The sequence below is a fragment of the Sminthopsis crassicaudata genome, chromosome 4, assembly GCF_048593235.1.
Source record: "Sminthopsis crassicaudata isolate SCR6 chromosome 4, ASM4859323v1, whole genome shotgun sequence".
Taxonomy (NCBI): domain Eukaryota; kingdom Metazoa; phylum Chordata; class Mammalia; order Dasyuromorphia; family Dasyuridae; genus Sminthopsis; species Sminthopsis crassicaudata.
Window position 1 is genome coordinate 133,159,840 of NC_133620.1, and position 23,338 is coordinate 133,183,177.

The 23,338-nt window shown below is 37.5% G+C and overlaps 1 protein-coding gene across 3 annotated transcripts in view; it reads left to right on the top strand.

Annotated features, from left to right (window-relative positions):
• Window positions 1-23,338, top strand: part of EZR (ezrin) — a 67,649-nt gene that overhangs the window by 42,701 nt on the left and 1,610 nt on the right. For 2 of the 3 annotated variants that reach the window (XM_074309412.1, XM_074309413.1), the window contains exons 6-13: window positions 610-693; window positions 2,064-2,210; window positions 10,299-10,395; window positions 15,438-15,601; window positions 16,644-16,774; window positions 18,745-18,905; window positions 19,340-19,432; window positions 20,602-20,853. In XM_074309412.1, coding sequence (XP_074165513.1) covers window positions 610-693; window positions 2,064-2,210; window positions 10,299-10,395; window positions 15,438-15,601; window positions 16,644-16,774; window positions 18,745-18,905; window positions 19,340-19,432; window positions 20,602-20,853 — 1,129 coding nt within the window. Of the gene's footprint in view, window positions 1-609; window positions 694-2,063; window positions 2,211-10,298; window positions 10,396-15,437; window positions 15,602-16,643; window positions 16,775-17,897; window positions 17,919-18,744; window positions 18,906-19,339; window positions 19,433-20,601; window positions 20,854-23,338 lie in introns of all 3 variants that reach the window. The other variant, XM_074309411.1, reaches the window with a different exon arrangement.

The window sequence follows — 23,338 nt, forward strand, 5'->3', positions numbered from 1 at the left end:
AAAAATACCCTGTACTCATGGAAATATGGAGGGTGAGAACTGGGTGTGGCCTTTTCCTATTCATCACTGTATGTGAAGTGAATCCTTTAAGTAGGATATAAATTCCTCAACTTTGGGGTATCCCTAGTGCCAGGTACAGTCCCTTTCACCTAGTTAGTGCTTAATACATGTTGAATTGAGTTCAACTCAGTCACATTTCCTCTAAGAAAGTAGCAATCTGAAAGAGTGATAGTGGAGCCCACTTAAATCCCTGCTTAATCCCTATGTTAATTTATTTTGTTTAATCTAGGAACTTCCCCATTACTATCTGTGTGATTTATATCCTTTTTCCTTTCTTGAGGGAAAAAAAAAGACATTGCAGAATATTTAAGTTTTTCAAAGAAGATTAGGGCAGATTTGGTCTGACAACCAGATCTAAATTTTTGCATTTCTCTGTTCTAACTCCAATGTAGCAACAAAAGCTTCTTAGACTTATCTAAGAAAACTAAGGATTTTTCTGGAGAGGAAGGCAGAGGCAGATTTCATAGCTGTTAGCATTCTTTTAAAAAGAAAGAGGAAAGAAAAAGAAGGAAAAAAAGAGGTATTAATTTCTTTCTTTCCATATTTCAGAGTAATGGACCAGCACAAGCTCTCCAGAGAACAATGGGAAGATCGGATCCAGGTGTGGCATGCAGAACACCGTGGGATGTTGAAGTGAGTGCTCAGTTGTAGTACAAACTGGTATTTAGGTCATCTCCAGCTCTTCCAGTTAATCTTCTTTACCATGTGACTTCAGTTAGGAATCTCAAAGTAATTAGCTCTAGGAGGCTTTTGAACTGTTTTCCAGTCCTAATGCCTAATAAGGTATTAAAAAGTTTTAATGTAACTGGTAGAGCATTTATTTTTGTTGTGGTTTTTTATTTATTTTTGATAATTAAATTGTAGTTATAGCCCGAGGATCAGCCTTTACATAAAATTTTAGGAAAGCTCCTTCCCAGGCTGTATTTCCTTTCTTGATACTTATTTTAGGGGAGGAAAAAAAAAATCTAAACATCTCAAATAATACAGAGGCTGCTCCCCTCCTCCTTTAAAAAAAAAAACCCTATTGGTACCCTGTTTTCTCTGGTACTTAAGAGGTATTGGTTTACTCATGCATGGAATGCAAGATCATTGCCTCCTCATGGGTTTTCATTGGATGAGACAGAACCCCTAAAGGCACATTGATCTTAGAGAAACAGAAATATTGCTTGGAGGTGAGAAGTTCAGGTGTTTGTTTAAATACATCTTATTGGGACCTTTTGCTTCTCCATTATAGTCATTTCTGGAAATCTCATCCCCACTGTAACCCAGAAAAAATTTAGCCAAAACACCCTCCTACAGTGACCTCATCATTCTAGCCAATGTTTTTTGTTTTTTTAAATGGTGCAGTGCTTTGTTTTCTGATGTGAATGCTCCTTATTTTCATACATTGGCAGCATTTGATGTTGAATGCCAGACACAGTGTCTGGAAGGGTCTTGCTCAGGAGGCTCCTGGCAGTCATAGACTATTACTTATGGCACCCCCATGGCTGAACCCATCTGACGCAAGTGATTTCTCTGGGCTGGGATGGACAAGGAAAAGCAGACAGGAGAGTGGTCTGCAATAATAAATGAGGAAAGCCATGGGAACCCTGGAGTTAGCAGACAGTCCAGAGAAGAAATAATCTGCTAGGTCAGCAAAGATAAATACCATGTCACTTAATAAAGGCATTTTTGTCTACTCTGCAAAGATATCACAGAGGTTCTGTCTCAATTTGTCAAGTGAGCAATCCTTTACGATGTGAGGGATCAGCAACATCATTCATCCTGTATGTTTGGATGGCAGTATTCCCTCAATTCTTTTCCACCAGTGATTCCTGCCCACCTTGGGATCCTCGCTGTTCTGATATCCTCTCTTTGTTCTTCCTGAGTGCTATGGAGAGGGGATAGGGGAAGAATGACCAGTACATAAAAAACTGCCAAAATCAAACTTTAGTACAATGTGAAATTAATTTTATACTAATCTAGTGTTTTGTGTGTGTCTGTGTTTTAATCTCCCCAATTAGAGATAATGCTATGCTGGAGTATTTGAAGATTGCTCAGGATTTGGAGATGTATGGGATCAATTATTTTGAGATAAAAAACAAAAAAGGAACAGACCTTTGGCTTGGAGTGGATGCCCTTGGGCTGAATATTTACGAGAAAGATGATAAGTGAGTTGCAACTTTTCTTTTTTTTTTTTTTTTTTCCCCAACTGATGGGGTAGCAGGAATAGGGAACAGATGGGGAATTAGCAATCTTGAACGGGATTGAATGAAGGCCTTGGTTCAGCTTTGTGTTGGCCCAGGGAAAGGACAGTTCTTAAAGGTCTGTTTCTACTCTGTTGATACGAATACATCAAAAGCTTGGCACAAAGACCTGTATTTGGCTCTACCTTCTTTCCTAATGTCATTGGGTATTAAGTGTTTGCAGTACATGCAGAGTCTTGAAATGTTCAGAATGTCAACTCTGTGGAGGACTGGGGAAGGAGTATAGTATATCCATTAAAATTTGGATAAAATTCTATACACTCATTTATTTGAAGGAAAAACTAAGAGGGAATAAGAATGAGTTATCCTAGGAGCCTGTGAAATGGGAAAGTGTAAGATTGGGACAGGTGGATCATTAATGCAATCTTTCCCTGCCCATTTGTTTATGACAAGATTATTTATGGAATAGGGTCTAATCACTAGAATTTATAGTGATAACTTGGGATTGCCTGCCAAGCAATTCTTGCAAAGGTTAGAAGCCAATGCCTGAAGGCTCATATCATATTTCTACTGATGCAGTTAACTAACATTTATTAAGCACCTACTGTATGCCAGGCACTCTGCTAAGTTTTGGAGATACAAAAAGAAGCAAAAATTAATACCTACCCTGAAGTAGGAACTTTCCATGTAATATTCAGAGTTACCAGAGACCTTTAAGGCTACATAAATTAGTGCATTAATTTAAACTTAATTTAAACTCTGAAAACTTTGGGGAGTTTCATTTGTTCTGTGTTTGTTATTTAGCATACGAGGGCCAGAATTGTTTTGCTTTTGTCTTTGTATTTCCAGTGATGGAGAGGCAACTTGGCATAGTAGATAGAGGACTGGCCTCAAGAGTCAGAAAGTCCTGGATTCCAGTCCTGCCTCTAACATATTGGTTGCCTGACAATAATTATCACTTAAGCTTTTATTGTTCTACAGGTGCTCATTTATATTAGTAGAGGGAATTTTCTTACTGGAAATTCCTTATATTGATGAAATTTTTTTTTTTCCATTTATTTACTCAATGAAATCTAGCCCTGCACCAGAAACAAACCTGGACCAAAAAACTAAATCCAAGGGTTGTATTGTCTTGCATATAGTAGGCATTTAATGTATGCTTATTCCCTTTTCATCATCCTAGTAACAGTGAGTGGAAGTTGTAAAAAGACAGTTTAGATTTGATTAAAACAATAAGGAAAACTTTTACAATACTATTCAAAGGAAACTGTCTTTATCAAGTAATAGGTTCGTCCTCACTATAACTTTCCATGGAAGTGTTTTTGAGCATTTGAGGAAGGCTATAAATGAGATTCTCTTGGATTTAATTGTCTCTGATATCCTGTTCAGATCTGAGATTCTTAGATCCTTGAGAGATATTTGGGCTACAGGAGGATGGGGGGACAGGATGTAGATGATAACTTCCTGTTGTCTTTTCTCTAAAAGTCCTCCAGTAGCTCAGAGCTTATAGTTGGGGGGCTGTTAGGAGCACAAGGACCTCTGGATGTTGAGTCACTAGTTAACCTCTGCTGCTTCAGTTTCTTCATCTATAAAATGAGAATGTAATAACATCTATATCCTAGGGTAATTGTGAGGATCCAGTGAGATAATAATTGTGAAGTACTTAATCTGGTACACATTAATTACTATACATATCTTTTTTTGGGGGGGTTGCTGAGGCAATTGGGTTTTATGTGACTTGTCACACAGCCAGAAAGTGTTCAGAGGGCAGATTTGAACTCAGGTCCTCCTGACTGCAAGGCTGGTGCTCTATTCACTCACTGCGCCACTGACCTGCCCCTGCTATACATTTTTTTATTATTATTTTAGCTGTTATCTTTGTTTTATATATATATATCCTATAGTCTGCTGAATCACACTCCTGATTCTCAATTCCAGAAGTGGTATAGCGGTATAGTACAATGGGAAAAGTCTGGGGACTTGAGTTGATTCCAGAACCTGATGATTAATTGCAAACTTCTTAACCTTGAAAGGCTTCAGTTACCTTATCTGTGTAATGGGAATAATAATACTTATACTAACTTCTCAGTACTTCTCAGGGTTGTTGAGGAAAACCCTTTGACTTACATATTGTGAGTTCTTACTATTCCAGGGCCATTTTAGAAACAATCTGCTCCTCTATCTGTGTACCATTCTGTAAAGTGAGAGTGTTGGCTAAGATGAATCCCTCCAGTTCTAAAGGTGTAGTTGTCACCCTTTTCCTGCTCCTCCCTACTGAAAATAAATAATAAATAAATAAATAAATTTAGCAGGATCCTGGACTTAGAACTGAAAGACACCATTAGAGGTCCTTTAATTCAGTGTTTTTTGTTTCTGTTTTTACAAATTGCCCAAATTCACCCAGGCATAAGTAGCACAACTGGCATTTGAAACCAGGTTCCCCAGATGCTTAATTTTTTACTCCATTGTGCCCTCCACTTCCCTTCTCAATCACACTCATTGGTCATCCTCTACACTAAAACAATTAACAAGGAATTACAAATGAGCTTCAAGGTCATGGGGGTGTGTGTTATTTTTATTTTTTTATTTTTTTAGTGAGATGGTTTGGTTTAGGCAGGTGTAGGAGAAAAAAGAAGAAGAAGAAAAAAAGGACTTGGTGTTCTCTTTTTATGCAAGAAAGATTCAACTTAGGGAATGAGGCTCAGCCTTCATTGGGTCCCAAGGAGAACAGTACATAGAATAAAAGGAAAAACTCAAAAGTACCAATCATAAGATTGGAAGAGGGAGACAGCTTCTTATTCTTAAGCTTAGTTTTTTGAATGATGACGTAATAGAACCATAGTTATCTAAACAGGTTTTTCAAGCCACATTTAATAACCACAGGCAGGAACTTGCTGATGTCGGCTTGTAACTGCCCCCAAACCACAAGCGTTTCTGTCTTTTCCTGAATAGAGTTTGAGCCCCATTCAGACCTCCTTTTCTGCTCTCAGTCCTCTCCAATCTCAAGACTTGTCAGTTTAACTGGTGTTTCCGTTAATTTGTTTGTATTTTCCCCCAGTTGCAAAACTTAAACTTGAGAAAGGGGAAAAAAAAGTGTTGATAAATTTTATTAACATCCTATCTAGTTTCATCCATTAGAATGTAAAACTCCTTGAAAGTGTCAACTGTCTATTTCTTTTTGTATTACTTCTCCATCTTAGCATAGTACCTAGCATGTCTTAAATTCTCCCCCTCTCTCCCTTTTCTTCTTACTCCTTCTCTCTCTCTCTCTCTCTCTCTCTTTCTGTTTCTCACTGTCTCTGTCTCTCTCTCCCTTTTTTTTTTCTCACTCTCCTCTGTCTGTCTCTGTCTCTATCTCTGTCTCCCTATCTCTATCTCTTTCTCTCCCCTCCTCCCTTCTTCCTCTCTTGTCTCTCTCTTGAGACACTCCCTTCACTGGAATTAGTCTAGTGACCAAAGTTCTTTTCCTTTTGAACTGACTTTAGAAGTCAGTGAGTAAACATTTATGAAGTACCTGCCATGTGCCAGGCTCTTGGTCATTGGAGTAATCAAGGGCATTGAAAGTCAGGGTTGAAGACTGAGAGCTCACTAAAGCTAGGGGATGTTAAATGTACACAAACATACACACTTATCTATCCTTATCTAGCTCTTTATCTACACATGTACTCAGAGGCAATGATACCTAGTGGATAAAGAACTAACTTTGGAATCAGGAAAGAGCAAGGTTCCAGCTTGCCTCTCATGCTGATAAGTCACTTGAAGTTATCAGTGCTCTACACAATTATAGTAAGTTGCAAAACAGTTGCTAACACGCCCAATAGGTAAGAGGGGTTTCCTCAGTGGTAGTACCAATGAACTCAGAAATACCAAAATTTAAAAAAAAAAAAAAACCCTTCCCCATTGCTAATAATAATGTTGAGTTAAATCAGTGGTCCTCAAACTTTTTAAATAGGGGGCCAGTTCACTGTCCTTCAGACTGTGGGAGGGCCGGACTAGAGTAAAAATAAAAGCTCACATTCTGTCTCCGCCCCTCAGACCATTTGCCATAATCCGGTGGGCCGCATAAATGTCCTCAGCGGGCCACATCTGGCCCATGGGCTATAGTTTGAGAACCCCTGAGTTAAATGTTTGGAGTTCATTGCTCCAACACCAAAGAAATTGAAATAAAAGAAATAGAAATTGAATCTGTTGAGAGCTATGTTATTAATAATAATAATGGCGATGATAATATCTAGCATTTATATGACACTTTAAGCAAAGAGCACTTTACAAATATTATCTCATTTTATCCTCACAACAACCCTGGGGAGGGGGGGGTAGATGCTATTTTATTCTCATTTTACAAATGAGGAGTGGGAGATTAAATGAACTGTGCCTAGGTACCCAACTAGTAAGTAATAAAGGTTTTAAATCAGTCAGGTCTAACAAGGTGTTACCCAGCTGCCTCTAAAAGCAAGGACATCTCTCTGTAGGAACAGCACTGAGACCCATCTGCTGCCTTTATTAATGTTACTCATACTTTCTTTTGAAAATGGCTGCTCAGTTATTTTTACCATTAGATTGTAAGTTCTTTGAAGGCAAGGTTTATCTTTTCTATCAAAAGAGTCTTGGATTTGGAGACCTAGAGAACCAAGGTTCAGATGCCATCTTTGTCATTTGCTATTTGTGTTCGCTAAACCCCTCTGATTCTCCATTGTTGGTAAAAAGAGGTGAGAGGTTGGATTGGACTTCCCTTATAACTCTTAAATCCATGATTCTACATCTTTCCTTCATGATAGTATATAGTATAATATAACCACTTTTTTTTAAAAGCCTCTCTTGACCAAGGATGAAGTTCCAGCAAGAGAACTTTGTTCTTCCTAGCATGAACCATTATAAATATAAATGCCTTTAAAAAAAATCTTTCCAAACTTTGTTCTGTTTTTCCAAGTCAAGTATTTAAATTGATCCCTTTAATAGCATTTTTTTAGATATGGCCTTCATGATCCGTTCTCTACTTTGGACATTGAAACCATGCTCATAAATGGTTATGGCTTGTAATTCATCCTTGAAGCTTCATGGTTTTTCAAAAGGTCAGGCCACAGCTGAAGGCTGCTACTAGTCATCAGAGAGCCATTGATGGCAAAATGCCCAGACCCACAACCAAGTAACTGGAAAGATGATGGCACAGACTGATGATCTAATTTTTCTAAGAATAGCAACAGAAATTCTGTATGTTCAAGATGAGGGAGTAGGTAATGATAGGAATACATGGAAACCATCCGTTTCCTGGTTGCTTAGTGTTTAGAAAGAGTTGTAAACTTAGTCTCTCTGGTCCCACGGCATTAATTATGCCATCGCAAATTGAGCAACACTCTTGTGGTTCATTGTTTCTTTCTTATTACCAGCTCTGATGTGGGGTTCCCACAGAAACTGCATCAGTAATGACTATATGTGTACCTGATGAAGGAAGCTAAATCAGATGATCCCTTTAAGCCCCTTCTACCTGTTAATGCTGATTCATATAGTCGACACAGAGAGATTGTTGACACCCTGTGCATGTATGAATACATACAGGAAAATTACTTTCCTTCTTTAGATCTTATTTGTTTAAATAACTTAAATCACAGTACATAAATCTATCTATCATACCTCTGATCCATTTATCCTACCCTGAAGACTTACTAGCTGTGTGACTTTAGACAAATCAGTTAACTTCCCTGTTCCTCAGTTTCCCCAGCTGTAAAATGAGGAAGTTAGAGAAGATGTTCTTTTTCTGCTCTTGTGGCCCTATGATCCTTTCCCTTATTGTGGATAATATGTGAGCCGCACAGCTAAATGGAGATTGGTTCTACTCTTGTCTCTTAACATCACAGTATATATGCTAAAAACAATTGATACTTCAGTTAAGAGCCTGGCCTGTGTTGCCCATAGAGATTATGATTGAAGTCTTGGTTCAGTACTCATTTAAGTGCCCATTATGATTCGGTAGAATCAGTGCAGAATTTGCAATTAAAGATTCTGGATTTGCTATTTATAAAACATTAGAACCTTGGGCTATTCACTTAATTTGTAAGCTTCAGTTTGATTTCCTATAAAATTTCCTTATCTAATGTTCTCAGGAGATTCCTAAGATGATCCAATGATGATGATCTATTATGTTGGGTGCTATGGGAGAAAAGGGAAATATTAGTTAGGATCCTTATGCTCAAGGAAATTCTAAGTCTCAGAAAGGAACGATGTATTAAAAAAGTAGAGTACACGATGAGAATTTAATAGCTGTGCCAAACATAGAATTGCTACTTATTTAGCAAGTGTTCAAACACATATTTTTTCCTATAACAGATTTGTTTATAAGACAAAACACAATAGGTTTTAGAATTTCAATTTAATTGGACACTTGATGAAACATTTGTTAAACATTTAGAATATGCAAGGTGCTAGCAATACAAGGTCAGAAATTAGAGATGGCCCCTCTCTTCAAGGAGCTTACTTCATAGTTGGGAATAAAACATTTAAGTAGAAGAATTAAGTTTATGATACTTCGAGAAGGGAAAGAGTACTAACAACTAGTGAATCCTCCCCCCCAAAAGATAAAATAAAATTCTGTATAGCATGCGGACCTAAGATAAGCCTTGAAGAAATCTAAGAATTCTAAGAGATGAAAGAGAAAAGGAAGTGTTTTAGGCAGAGGTACAAAGACATGCAGATGGAAAGTGGGGTTTAGACTTGTTTAAAAGAACTGTAGAATGAATCCACAAATAATAATGATCTTAGCATAATAGTACTATGCTATAGAACTAGTAGTAGTAGCAGCAGTTAGCATTTATGTAAATACTTTAAGGTTTCCAAAGCACTTTACAAATAAGTAACTAAGGCCATTATAGGTTGGAATCCAACTATAAAGAAATTTAAAACCTTAGGAGTTTGCATTTTATTTTAGGAGTAGTAGAGAGCCACTGAAAAATGACTTTTAAGTAGGAAAGTAAGTTAGTGATATGAGAACTTTAGAAAGATTATGTTGGAGAATAGATTAGAAAGGAGGAATGACCAGTTAAGAGACTGTTATAGATGGGAGGTAATGAGATTTTTTTTTTAATTAAAATTTTTTTTCTTACATTTTAAGTTCTGAAGTATCTCTCTCCCACCTTCCCCACCTTACACTAGAGAACCCACCCTTTCTCTCTCACCCACTCACATACACATAAAACCATACTATGCATATTTCTCTTTATCAGTTCTTTCTCTGGAGGGGACTAGCATCTTCATATTAACTTTGTAGTTGATTTGAGTATATATAATACTCAGAATAATTTAGTTATTCACAATTATTCTTCAAACAGTATTATTATTGCCATGTACAATATTCTCTTGGTTCTTTACTCTTCAATATTTCATGCAATTCTTTCCATGTTTTTCTAAAGTGAATTCCAGTTCTTTGCTTCTACAAAGAGAGCTGCTATAAATACTTTAGAAGAGAATAGGTACTTTTTCTTTTTTCCTGATCACCTTGGGAAATAGACCCAATAGTGATATTGCTGAGGCAAAGGTATACACAATTTTATAACTCTTAGGGCACAATTCCAGGTTGTTCTTCAAAATGTTGGATCAATTCACAATTCCACCAAAAGTGTATTAAAATCCCAGAGATCTTAAACTTACATGACAGCTTTGTGAGTATAGAGAATGGAATAGTTATGAGATATTTGAAGTAATAATAACATCAGCAAACATTTTCAGCTGGATATGGGATATGGGAATTGAGGAATAGGGGATATGTAAATATGATTCCAAAGTTGCATATCAGGCTGACTTAAAAATATGATGGTCTCCTCAATAAAAATACGTAACTTTGAGAGGGGAGGATTATAAGGAAAAATGATGAGTTCCATTTTTGTATATGTTTAGTCTATGAGATGATCATTGGACATTCAGATGGAGATGTCTAGGAAATATTTGTTGATTAGGATTATGATATTCGGGAGAGAGGATTTAGGAGTCATCTGAGGAGAAATGACTCTCATTAGACCCATAAATGTATATTAACCTTTTTTTCTCTTTTTATTTCTTTAGATTGACCCCAAAGATTGGCTTCCCTTGGAGTGAAATCAGAAACATCTCTTTCAATGACAAAAAGTTTGTCATTAAACCCATTGACAAGAAGGCACCTGTAAGTTAACTTGGATTTAAGGCACTTGTTTTTATTTTTAGTCCCCAAAGCAAAATGAGGTTCTGAGACAGTGCTCAGATTGCTCTGACATTTGAAAAGAAGCTGGAGACTTAGCCTATTCACTTATGTGGGGAATATAATTTCTAGCACAGTTATAAAAAAGACCTTTTGTGTCACATGACTGATCCTTATGGTATGAGGATGATTGGAAAACCTATGCTAATGGAGAGCCAGATATCCCCGTTAACCTAGTTTTTATTCAGAGTAGCTTTTTTTTTCCTAATGAATCATTGCATGTCTGGGCAGAGTTTTTCTTATTCTTACTAGCTGGATGACATTGTTCAAGTCACTTACCTTGATTGCCTAACCACCCCACCCCCTCCAAAAAAAAAAGAAAAAAAATGATCAGTATTCTCTTATGGAACTGGGGGCCTCAGGGATGATAATTCATCATTGTTTATCTTGCTGGATGTTGGGAACCACTCTTGTGCACTGGACATGTGTGTTACAGTGCCATTTTCTTGGTCTCAGGTAGATTTTTTACTACGGGGCCTTTAGCAACAGACCTTTGAGCATGGAAACTTAACTGGATTAAGAGAAACTAGGCTCATAGTTTGGGTTTTACTTAGGGAAAACCTGCCAATTTCTCTATATGATGGGACTCAAGAGATTGGCTTATGATTTGACCAGAGCAAGTATTCTTAACCTGAACCCTATTGTCAGTCTAGTCAGATATTATTCTCAAAACAAATGAAATACAAAGGCAACCAATGATACTGAAATCAATTCAAATTAACAAACTATCCCTGGAACCCCTGAAGATCCTTGAACTCTAATTTAGATAATCATCTATGGCCCCTTCCAACCACATTAGCTCTGATTGTGATTGACATATATTGAAAGTAATGGTTTATTTGGAGTTGGGTTTTTTTTTTTAACCTGTCGCTTCCCTGAACTTTGAATCCAACACATGATATGTATTTATTATTTAATTATGGATCATTTTATTTTTATTATTAATGTTATATTAAATGTGTTATTTAATATATATTAGTGATTATTTCACAAATAAACATCTGGCAACTGAAAACTGCTTATAATCTCTCCATGAACAAAGCTAGTTTCTTTAGTGCCTGTTCTGTATTTTACCAAAATTATAATGAATGGAAAAGACTTGGTGTGCTTGTATAATTTTGGTTTCTTAGTTACAACATTAAGCTTAGGAAGACAAACATGGGCTGTAGTCCATGCGTTGGATATTTATTTACCCACTTGAGACTGGTATTGCTTAGGGATGGTAACCCGCTCAAGAAAAAACACAGTGCTATTGTCAGATTACTTTTCCTGTAGTGTCAGCACAGCATAATTTAGAATCAGCATGTCTTGACATAGTTTGTGAAGTTTTCTTTTTTAATGAAAATCCTTCCTGCTGTTTGTGAACTCTTGCCTCTTCCACTGTTGGTAGTAACACAGTTATTTGAAATTAAAGCAGTATTTAATGCCAGGATTTCAACTCCGGGAGTAATTCACATTAATTTACAACATCCCTCTGAGCGAGGTTCATTGTAGTTAGGTTAGTGGTATTGTTGATGCTGAAAACTGAGGCAAAAGCAAAGCTGGGAGTGACAACAAGGGTTGTCCATTTTGTGGCAGAGAGTGCTGGATCTATAGTTCACAAAGTCAGGTTTGACATTGTAAGTGCTAGCTGTGTGACTGTGGGCACATTACTTAAGCTTTTTGGAGTCATAGTTTATTTATCTGTAAATTAAGAGGGGAAGAAGCTAAGCAGCCACAGTTTCTTCCAGTATTAAATCCTGTGATTCTTTTTATTTTTTTCTCAGTAAAATTTTATTTTTCCAAATATATGCAAAGATAATTTTCAGTATTCATTTTTGTAAGACTTTGTGTTCCAAATTTTTCATTTCCTTTCTTGCCTCTCCCCTCCCCAAGACAACAAGCAATCTGGTAATAGTTTAAATATGCAATCCTTTTAAACATATTTCCATATTTGTCATATTGTGCAAGAACAACATTTCTTTTTAAAAATGACTTTTTGTATATTTTCATGTAACTCTGTAGATTCATAGATTTAGGGCTGAAATCAATCTTAGGGGTTATCTACAGACGAGTCCCCTCAGCTTTACAAATTAAGAATGACCTGATGGCCCTTCATCTAACAAGTGACAGAACTGGACATTTTTTAAATTCAATTTTACTTTTATTTTCGGTTCCAAATTCTTTCCTTTCTTCCATGCTCTCCTCCATCTATTGAGAAGTCAAAAAATGCAATAATCATTTAACATATGAAATCATTCAAAACATATTTCCATATTAGCCATCCCTCTTTCCCTTTCCTTTCTTCCTTCCTTCCTTCCTTCCTTCCTTCCTTCCTTCCTTCCTTCCTTCCTTCCTTCCTTCCTTCCTTCCTTCCTTCCTTCCTTCCTTCCTTTGATTTATTCCTTTTCTTCCTCTTCTTTCCATAAAATTATTTCACATTTGGAATTTATTTCCTAATAATGAACTTTCAGGCCAATTCATGATTATCTTGGTGATTCCCCTTCCCCCCTTCTTGGCTTTTTTGTAGCTTTTTACAACAAGACAAGGCAGTATGGAGATAAATCATCTTCTCTAAAAGCTTTTTCATGTTGGGCAATGGAAACTAAGGTTTTCAAGTGTAGTCTTTTATTTCAAAGATACAAAAATAGAATCTCATAGCTGAAGATTGTACATGCCATGTCAAGATTCCTTATCTCAAATGGCTTGTGCAGGGTCCAACAAGTATACAATGTCCAGTAAGTTTCCCTGTCAGCTTTCAAGTGAACCGTTGTATTGTAGCCACAGAAAGTTGTGATAGACTTTTCTCCCCCAGTCACGGTTTTGCTAATGATCATGCATTTCCTTATTAAAAGTCAGCTGCTTAGCACAGCTCCTCAGCTTACAAATGTGTTGTATTTCATTGAACCAACAAGAATGGACCAGTTGAGGGGTACTACTTCTAGTGGCTAAATCCCTTTGACAGAGTTTGGGGATTTCTTCCTCAGAATAAATGTTCTAACCTTTTTTTTTGTTAGCTTGTTAGAGACTGTAACAGATATAATGTCCCCAAGAAAGGTGGACTTTTTCTATTTTCTTTTTTGTTTTGTTTTAAATCAAAAAGGTTTTTATCTAGCTGGCTTCAGAGTTGAGTAGCAATTCTTAAGAAGTGCTAACCAGTTAACAACTTTTGACCCTTTGTTCCAAAAAGGAAAACTTTTAATTAAATTCTAGAGGCACCCTGTTCCCACTTGGCTCTGACGCAGCAGTGAACTTTGAAGCCTGTGGTCACCTTTACAAGGGTACATCCAGATTGCTGCCACATAGTTTTGGAGCTCTGAAACCAAGAAACTTGTAGCAAAAACAGAAAAGAGCCCATGGCCACACTCATTGGTATGAGGGTAACCTGGGAAAATAATCCAAAAATTTCTTAGTGTCTTGGGACCAACCTATTTTTGAGAATGTTTCTCTTCCAGTCTTATATTTTCCTCCTTAGGTGGTTGTCTTTAAGCTCCCGGATTCACTTTCCATGAGTTTTCCTATCTGGAATTCCCTTTCCCAAGGGCAGTATTATTTAAGTGAATTTTTAAGTGAATTAAGTACCTTATGAGTCCAGAGAAAAAAAGGATGTAGGGTGGTTTTGCCTCCAGAGGTTTCCATAGTGGCTATGGACTTAGAAATCTAAAAAAAAAAATGGTGACTCTGCAAGTAAGGAGTATCAACAGATGTGATTGCTCAGCTCTTCTACTTTAGGTCATAAACTGGTTATCTGAAAGGCAATGCACTGTTTCCTCCCTTTTGCTTTTTTCCTCTGTCTCCTCCCCCTTGGGACCCTGAACAACATTGCATAACTAAATTGATCCCCTAATTGCTCTAGGGAACTGGCTGCTCTAAAGATGCAATCTTGGTTCTTGGAAGACTTTAGTTAATAAAAAATGTCATCTCAGTCTAATTTTTTTTTTTAAGCTAAGTAGTTCTTTGCATATTTTCATTAATCATACTTAGAACCCATTTATGGTACATGATTATGAAGCCATAATACAATCTTGTCGTATAATAAAAGGTAGGTGGGTAATAAAAATATATTTTCTCCCAATTTCTCAGACATTGCCGTCTTAGGAAACGTAATGATTTAAAGCATGTATTTGAAACTCCAGAGGGAGATTTCCTTAAGAAAGATCAGAAGTAGAAGGTTTCTGAGATTGATGTTGCAATAACATCCAAAACTATCCTTTTATTATCAACATTCAGAATTCTTTATTTATATACACATACACATATATATATCTGAATTTATTCTTAAGTTACTTCTCAATATTTCTGATGTTGCCAGTAATATCTTGTTCTAGTAATTATTTGTATAGTGTAGATTTTTATATCTCATATGTCCCTTGTTTTTCTTCAGATAGTGTTGGCAGAGGATTGGTGAGGACCCTATGGTTATAAGAAGGAAGGAAAAGAAGTAGATTAAGCACTTTTGCCTTAATATATTTGTTTCTGTTACTAAACCATTATTCACTATTTTCTACTTATTGAACCTGATACTAGGATAAGGTTGAAACTAAGAAAATAAACACTTTCAGATGTGTCTGCCTTAATAAGAGCACAGGAATTCTTTTCTGGTCTGGAAATTCTGATTAATGCATCCCTTTCCAGTGAAACAAACAATAGTTTCATGTCAACAGTTATTTGTTGAGTAAACATGCGTTGCAAATAGAACATATTATAATATGATTGTTTAGGTACAATGGAAATCACAAAGTCCTTTGTCCTCAGAAAGGCTATACTCTAATGAAGGACATTTCTCTTTGTGACCTTACTCTCATTCTCATCCCAGAGAGCTTAGGTCACCTAATAGTGGAGGAAGCCCAGTAGGAAATTCCATTTCTTCTTCTCTTGCTTTTGGATTGGTGTGATATTCTTTCCTTAGCATCTTAAGATAACACCTGTAGCTTATAAGATGGCAAAGTGATTGAGTATCACAAGAGGAATTCTATTTTGTTTTACAGGACTTTGTGTTTTATGCACCTCGGCTTCGGATTAATAAGCGGATCCTTCAGCTTTGCATGGGGAACCATGAGCTGTACATGCGCCGTAGGAAGCCAGATACCATTGAGGTACAGCAGATGAAGGCCCAGGCACGGGAAGAGAAGCACCAGAAACAACTGGAGAGGTGAGCTAAGAAGGGGACATCAGGGCCAAGGAAAGCAGTGCAATGCACCTTGTATGCAAAGACAGAGATAGTAGTCCTGGGAAATGGAACTAGAATGACATCCCAACATGAATCATGGATTTAAAATTTGGAGGGTATCTCAATTCTAGTCTCCTTTTTGGACAGATAAGGAAATAGCATTCTTCCAGCTCCAAATCTTATACCCTTTGTACTACACTGCCTCCCTAGGCTGTTCATCTATATAAAATACTAAGCACCAAACCAGCTCCAGCCTAACACTTCCTTCCCTCTACCCAAATCACCTTTTAACTTTTTTTTTTCTATTTTCCTCAATGTATTTGCCTCCCCTGTGCTTATTACTGTGTCCTGGCACATAGTAAATATTTATTAAGTTCTTCTTGCCAAACATATACAGGTCTGCTCGCTAAACACAGGGAGTCAGGAGACCCGAGTTCCATTTCTGACTATACCACTGAGTAGTTGTGTGGTTTGAGGCAGTACCTTAGATCTCAGGTTTCCTTGTTGGAAAGGAACAAATTGATCTTTTCCAGCTCCGAATTTCTCTGATTACTCTAATGTTGCATGTTTATGTCTCTGGGATTAAAAGCCTATTGGCAGTCACAACTGAATATAATTTAATTTATATTTTTTTATACATTTATATTGTATTTATGTTAATTTAATTTAACATTATAATATAAAGGTGTTGGACTTAAGAAACAAAATCCAATTGCCTTGGAAGCTGAATGTCCAAAGATACAAAATGAGAAACTGTAGAAAGATCTAAGGATGACTTTAATTATAGACCACCATGAGGAGGGTGGGTCTTATTGGTGAGGCTGATTTAGAAATTAGTATGTTCTTCTACATTCATGGTGGAAAGACAAAAAGGGCTATAGGGCAAGTGAGAAAGAGAATCTTCCCATAGGCTTCAGAAAAATCAAAAAGCCCATGGTTTCCACAGTCATTCGAATGTTTGTAGTTTTCCTTCTGAAGTTTGAAGTTTTTCTTTCTTTCTTCCACCTCTTCCCCTTTCCAATAGGCAGCAGTTGGAAACTGAAAAGAAGAGAAGAGAGATTGTTGAACGAGAGAAGGAGCAGATGTTGCGAGAGAAGGAGGAACTGATGCAGAGGCTTCAGGATTATGAACAAAAGACCAAGAAAGCAGAAAAGGGTAAGGAGGCTAATGGTATAGGAACAGCTGAGTTGTCCTTTGTCATGGGAGAGTGGAATAGTATAGTATAAGGGGAGAGGTGGAGGGGATGGGAGAGAAGGAGGAGGAGAAGGAAAAGAAGAAGAAGACAGAAACATTGGGAAACAGTGGAGGAGAAGAGTTAGAGAAAAAGATAAAAGACAAACAAAAATGGAGAAAAAGGTGGAGGAGAAGAGAGAGAGAAAGAAGCAGAAGGGAGGAGAGAGGAAAAGAGATAGACAGATAAAAATGGGGAAGAGAAATAGGAAGATAAAGAGGTGGAGAAAGAAAAATAGAGATGGGAAAGAGAGGAGAAAAGGGGAAGGGAAGGGAGAAAGAGCCAGCATCTTGTGTTATGTTTTATTTGTACATAGTTGTTTGCTTGTCAGATTATGAGCTTCATTTAGGGCAGGGACTATTTCTTTATGTTCCCAGTGCTTAGAATAGTAACTAGTGGACTCTTACCATATGTCCATTGAACTGTTGTTGACTTGAAAGAGGCATGGTGTTATGCACTTGGGTCTTAGGGTCAAAAGATCTGAGCTGGAATGGCAGCTGGTATTTACTGCCTATGTCTGTAGGAAAAGTCACTTAACTTATGAGCCTTGATTTTTCCTATTGTAAAATGGGATAATTATACTTAATACTGCCTCACAAGGTTGTTTGTACATATATATGTGTGTGTGTGTGTATGCATATATATACATATATATATGTATATATATATATATGTCTTTTATAAATTCCAGATAAATTTGGGTGTAATTGTTGCGCTATTACAAAACAAATTTTTTTTTTTTTGCTATAAAAAGAATTTCACTATAGGATTTATTGTGTATTTGAGTGCTGTGGTCAAAAACTTGGTTTGTTGACACTTCTATATGGTAAAATATATATATGTGCATGTACACACATCCATATGTATACATATAGTTATTCTATACAGTATATATACACATACACATATATGTATGTACACATGCATATGCTTATGTGTGTATGTGTGTGTATATAAATCATAAATTCCAGATACATTTGGGTGTAATAGTTTGTGCTGTTAAAATTTTTTTTTTTTTTTTTTTTTTTTTTTTCTTGCTATGAAAAGAATGTTGCTATAGGATTTCTGGTACGTCAGAAATTTTGGTTTGTTCACATTTCTATATGGTAAGATACATATGCATGCATACACATATCTACATATCTATGTATAATTATTATATATACAGTATATATGTATTAAAAACATCTTAGATATATATGTGTGTACACAAACACATACACACACACACACACACACACACACACACACAGTCTTTTATAAATTCCAGATAAATTTGGGTGTAATTATGGGTTACAATTTTTTTTTTTTTGCTATGAAAGTAATTTCAGTATAGGATTTGTTGTGCATTTGAATGCTTTGTCCAAAATTTGCTTTGTTCACACTTCTATATGGTAAGATATATATGCATGCTTACACACACATCCACATATATACATATTGTTATTTGATATACAGTATACATATATATGTATGTATCAAAAACATTAATCAGATACATATCTATATACACACCCACACATATTATTGTCTTAAATAGTTACAGCACTAAGTAGAGATCCTAACATCAAAATCAGTGTGCTAGGAACCCATCTGAGCAAACAATTGATATAAAAAATATAAAAATTCTAGATTGAGAGCTGGAAAAGAGCTGGAAAAGACCTTAGAATTATTCGGTCTAGCTCTTGCATTTTACAGATGAGGACATTGAGACCCAGACATTAAGCTCCGTAGCCCCACAGCTGGTCGGTGTCGGACTTTGTCTCTAAACCTTTTCGTTGGTGATGAAGGGAGGAGAGTCTCTGGTAGCTGGCAGCCTGGGAAGGAGGGGCTGAGGGCAACCCTGGCTTTGGATCCTTATGCCTGGGGGGGAATCTCCCGTTTGTCTCTCCAGAGCTCTCTGATCAGATCCAAAAGGCCATTCAGCTGGAAGAAGAGCGGAAGCGAGCCCAGGAAGAGGCTGAGCGCCTGGAGGCCGACCGAGTGGCTGCTCTTAGAGCCAAAGAAGAACTAGAAAGACAAGCTGTGGATCAGATAAAGAGCCAGGAGCAGCTGGTAGGAATTACCTGGGTTTCAAGATGCTAAATTATAAAGGGCTGCCACCTTGGATGAAAAAAAGGGGCATCTGCCTTGTAATCATTGTTATTTGGCTCTGTAACATGAGCCACTTTGACATAAAGTCAGTGGGGGGTGTTACAGGACATGGAGCAGTGGGTCTTCTCTTAGAATAGGACTTGGTGGGGCCTGACACCTTCCCTGGAGGGATATAACTGGAGGAAAGTGAAAAGGTGCTGGAGCTGGAAACACCACGCCTTTGGGTGTCTGAATGGCCCCTGTTAGCCAAAGGGACTTGGGAGGGAGGGTGGGCGGAAGATTTGGGTCACAGGAGTCTCCTTTCACCAGAATATGCAATCCTGGTCCTAGATTTTCATTCACAAAAGGACTCTGTGGAAAGGTTTCCAAGTATAATTTTAGTCCTTTCTCACCAGGCTGCTGAACTTGCTGAATACACCGCCAAGATTGCTCTTCTGGAAGAGGCGAGGAGGCGTAAGGAGGATGAGGTGGAAGAATGGCAGCTCAGGGTAAGAGGGGGAAGGGCTTCCTTTCTTCCTCCCCCGGCACTGCTCATTGGGGTACCTAGTCCAGTCATCGCTTTTCTTTATCAGAGAATGGGGTCTGAGCAAAACAAGCACGTTCCCATTCAAATGGTCTGAGACATTTCCCAACCTCAGATATTACGTTATTACCTAAGCAGAAATCCTTCCTGGAATGTAAGTGCTGAATTGACTAGATTAGCAAAAGAATAAGGAACTTATTATTTGGTTTCCACCTACTTTGCTTTGGGTTCTGCCAAGTCTCTTTTTAAGGTCTTTTATGCTTTGCACTGTTCAACTATGATCAAAACTGGTTTTGACAAGGAATTTAATTTTGAATCCAGCTTTTCTCTTCTCAGGGGCACCTGACATCGTCTGCCTTCTTTCTCGTATTATAAAATTATAGAATTCCAGACATGGAAGAGACTTCTGAAGTGCTCTAATTTAATTCTGTCCTGGCACTGGAGTATCTCCCCCCACCCCATCCCCCAGTAATAATCCTAACAAATGATCATCTGGTTTCTAAATGAAGACCTTCAATGATGGGAAGCTCAACCCCACCCCCACCCCCCCACCTCACCTTGCAAGGCGGACTATTTATTCTTCTTCTTTTGGATTTATTCTTCTAATTATTAGGGAATTTCCAAATTTCAGTAGAGCCTCCTTCTCTCTCTTGTTTCAAATTCTTCACTTGCTCTTATGGAAGGCAGGCACCTGATACTGCAAATCCAGTCCCCCCCCACCAAAGAAGCTGACATTTTGAGAAGTCTCTTGCTCTCACACCTATGCCATCCAGTCCCCTCTCTTCCAACATCACTCTTCTTGTTGTATAGCCTTTCATCTCTTATTCTCTTGGCTGATTTCTCAGTTCATTTTAATTTAATAAATGTTTATTAAATATCATATTTATCATAAACATCATCATAAACACACAGTGGGTGGGAATGGATTATTAAGTAAAATATTGGTTTGGGCCCTTATGGACCATCTAATCTGGTGGAGGATTATGACATCTTCACAAATAATTGTGATAACTTCTGACTCTCTTAGAGAAAAATCTCTTAGTAACACTCAAGGGAAGACTAGCCCAAGCCATAAGATCTTTGTCCAAGGGAAAGGAAAAGGTCTTCACACCTTTGTTAACTTGTTTTTTAAAGGCCAGAGAAGCCCAAGATGATCTTGTTAAGACCAAGGAAGAGCTTCACCAGGTGATGACTGCCCCGCCACCGCCGCCACCCCCTGTGTACGAGCCTGTGAATTACCACGTGCATGAGAACTTGCAGGATGAAGGCACCGAGTACAGCGGCTACAGCGCCGAGTTCTCCAGCGAGGGTATCATGGATGACCGCAATGAAGAGAAACGCATCACGGAGGCCGAGAAGAACGAGCGTGTGCAGAGACAGCTGCAGGTCAGAACAGAGGGCCTGGGGGAGAGCCAGAAAAAGGGGAGCTTGTCTTCTGCATGTTAAAATGGCAATAATATTTTTTATTGGTGCCCTCCCCTGTGCCTTTTTTTTCTTTAAAGAAAAAAATCTCAGAAGTAACAATGGGGATAAACTGGAACTATTCCCAATAAAATCAGGGGTGAAACAAGGTAGCCCACTATCACCATTACTATTCAATATTGTATTAGAACTGCTAGCGTCAGCAATAAGAGTTGAGAAAGAGTAGGTAATGAGGAAACCAAATTATCACTCTTTCCAAATGATATGGTAGTATACTTAGAGAACCCTAGAGAATCAACTAAAAAGTTTTAGAAATAATCCACAACTTCAGCAAAGTTGCAGGATACAAAATAAATCCACATAAATCATCAGCATTCTTATATATCACTAACAAAATCCAACAGCAAGAGATACAAAGAGAAATTCCATTTAAAATAACTGTTGATAGTATAAAATATTTGGGAATATATCTGCCAAGGGAAAGTCTGGAACTATATAAACAAAACTACAAGACTCTTTTCACACAAATAAAGTCAGATCTAAGCAATTGGAAAAATACCAAGTGCTCGTGGATAGGTCGAGTGAATATAATAAAGATGACAACACTCCCTAAACTAATCTATTTATTTAGTGTTACGCCAATCAAACTCCCAAGAAAGTATTTTAATGACCTAGAAAAAAATAACAAAATTCATCTGGAAGAACAAAAGGTCAAGAATTTCAAGGGAATTAATGAAAAGAAAAGCAAATAAAGGTCTCCAAGCTGTACCAGATCTAAAACTATATTATAAAGCAGTGGTCATCAAAACCATTTGGTACTGGCTACAGAGTAGCTGATCAGTGGAATAGGTTGGGTTCCCAGAACAAAGTAGCCAATGACTATAGTAATCTAGTGTTTGACAAACCCAAAGGCCCCAACTTTGGGGATAAGAATTCACTATTTGACAAAAACTGCTGGGAAAACTGGAAACTAGTATGGCAGAAAGTAGGCATAGACCTACACCTAACACTGTATACCAAGATCAGGTCAAAATGGGTTCATGATCTAGACATAAAGAATGATATTATAAACAAATTAAAATAACATAGGATAGTTTACCTCTCAGACCTGTGGAGGAGGAAGGAATTTGTGACCAAAGAAGAACTAGAGATCATTATTGATCACAAAATAGATAATTTTTATTATATTAAGTTAAAAGTTTTTGTACAAAGACAGCTACGTCCATCAGAACTGATCATAGTATAGTCTTCTTGTTGCCGTGTATAATGATCTCCTAGTTCTGCTCATTTCACTTAGCATCAGTTCACATAAATCTCTCTAAGCCTCTCTGAAATCATCCTGCTAGTAGTTTCTTACAGAACAATAGTTGTTGGAACTTTGTCTTCCCAGAAATCAGCTGGAGTCAGGATCACTAAACATCTTTATTCTTAATCTTTTACTGTCAAGATCAGGGGGTTAGGCCTAGCAACCTCACACACACCTTCCTCCCTCAAACGCCTGGAGAGATTGAGTCAGCTTCTGCCACTCAATTCCTCTTCCTACTCCTCCCACACACGTTCACTTCCCCCTCTTTGTCCCACCAATTAAGTCAGCACAGAACAGCTGGGGAGGGTCAACCTTCAAACAAGTTAATAGGGAACTGTCCAATTGGCAATTAGTCTCACGTGCTTCATTATCCAAGTGCATTACTCAGTTCTAGCCCTTTACAAATAGTATTCCATAGCATTCATATATCATAACTTATTCAGTCATTCTCCAACTGATGAATATCCACTCAGTTTCCAATTTCTTGTCACTACAAAGAGGGCTGCCACAAACATTCTTGCACATACAGGTCCCTTTCCTTCCTTTAAGATCTCTTTGGGATATAAACCCAGTAGTAACACTGCTGGGTCAAAGGATATGCACAGTTTGATAACTTTTTGAGCATAGTTCCAAATTGCTCTCCAGATTGGTTAGATCCGTTCACAATTCCACCACCAACAATGCATCAGTGTCCCAGTTTTTCTGCATCCCCTCCAACATTCATCATTATCTTTTCCTGTCATCTTGGCCAATCTGACAGGTGTGTAGTGGTATTTCAGACTTGTCTTAATTTGCATTTCTCTGATCAATAGTGATTTGGAGCACCTTTTCAAGTGACTACAAATAGTTTGAATTTCGTCATCTCTCTTAATCCGAATTACCTCAATTTCCCTCTCTGTAAAATGAGCTGGAGAAGGAAATGGCAAGCCATTTTTGTCAAGAGAACCCCAAATGAGATCCAGCTGAATGACTATTATTATAGCTCACTTGCAGGAATCCAAATGAGATTTTTATATTGTTTTGTTTTTAATTTTTTTTTCCAAATGAGATGTTTTACAGACCTCAGAGCCTCTCATGGGTATCTATCATAGCTATCATTAAATTGCCGATGTGTCATTTATCTAACCATGTTCCTTAACGTTT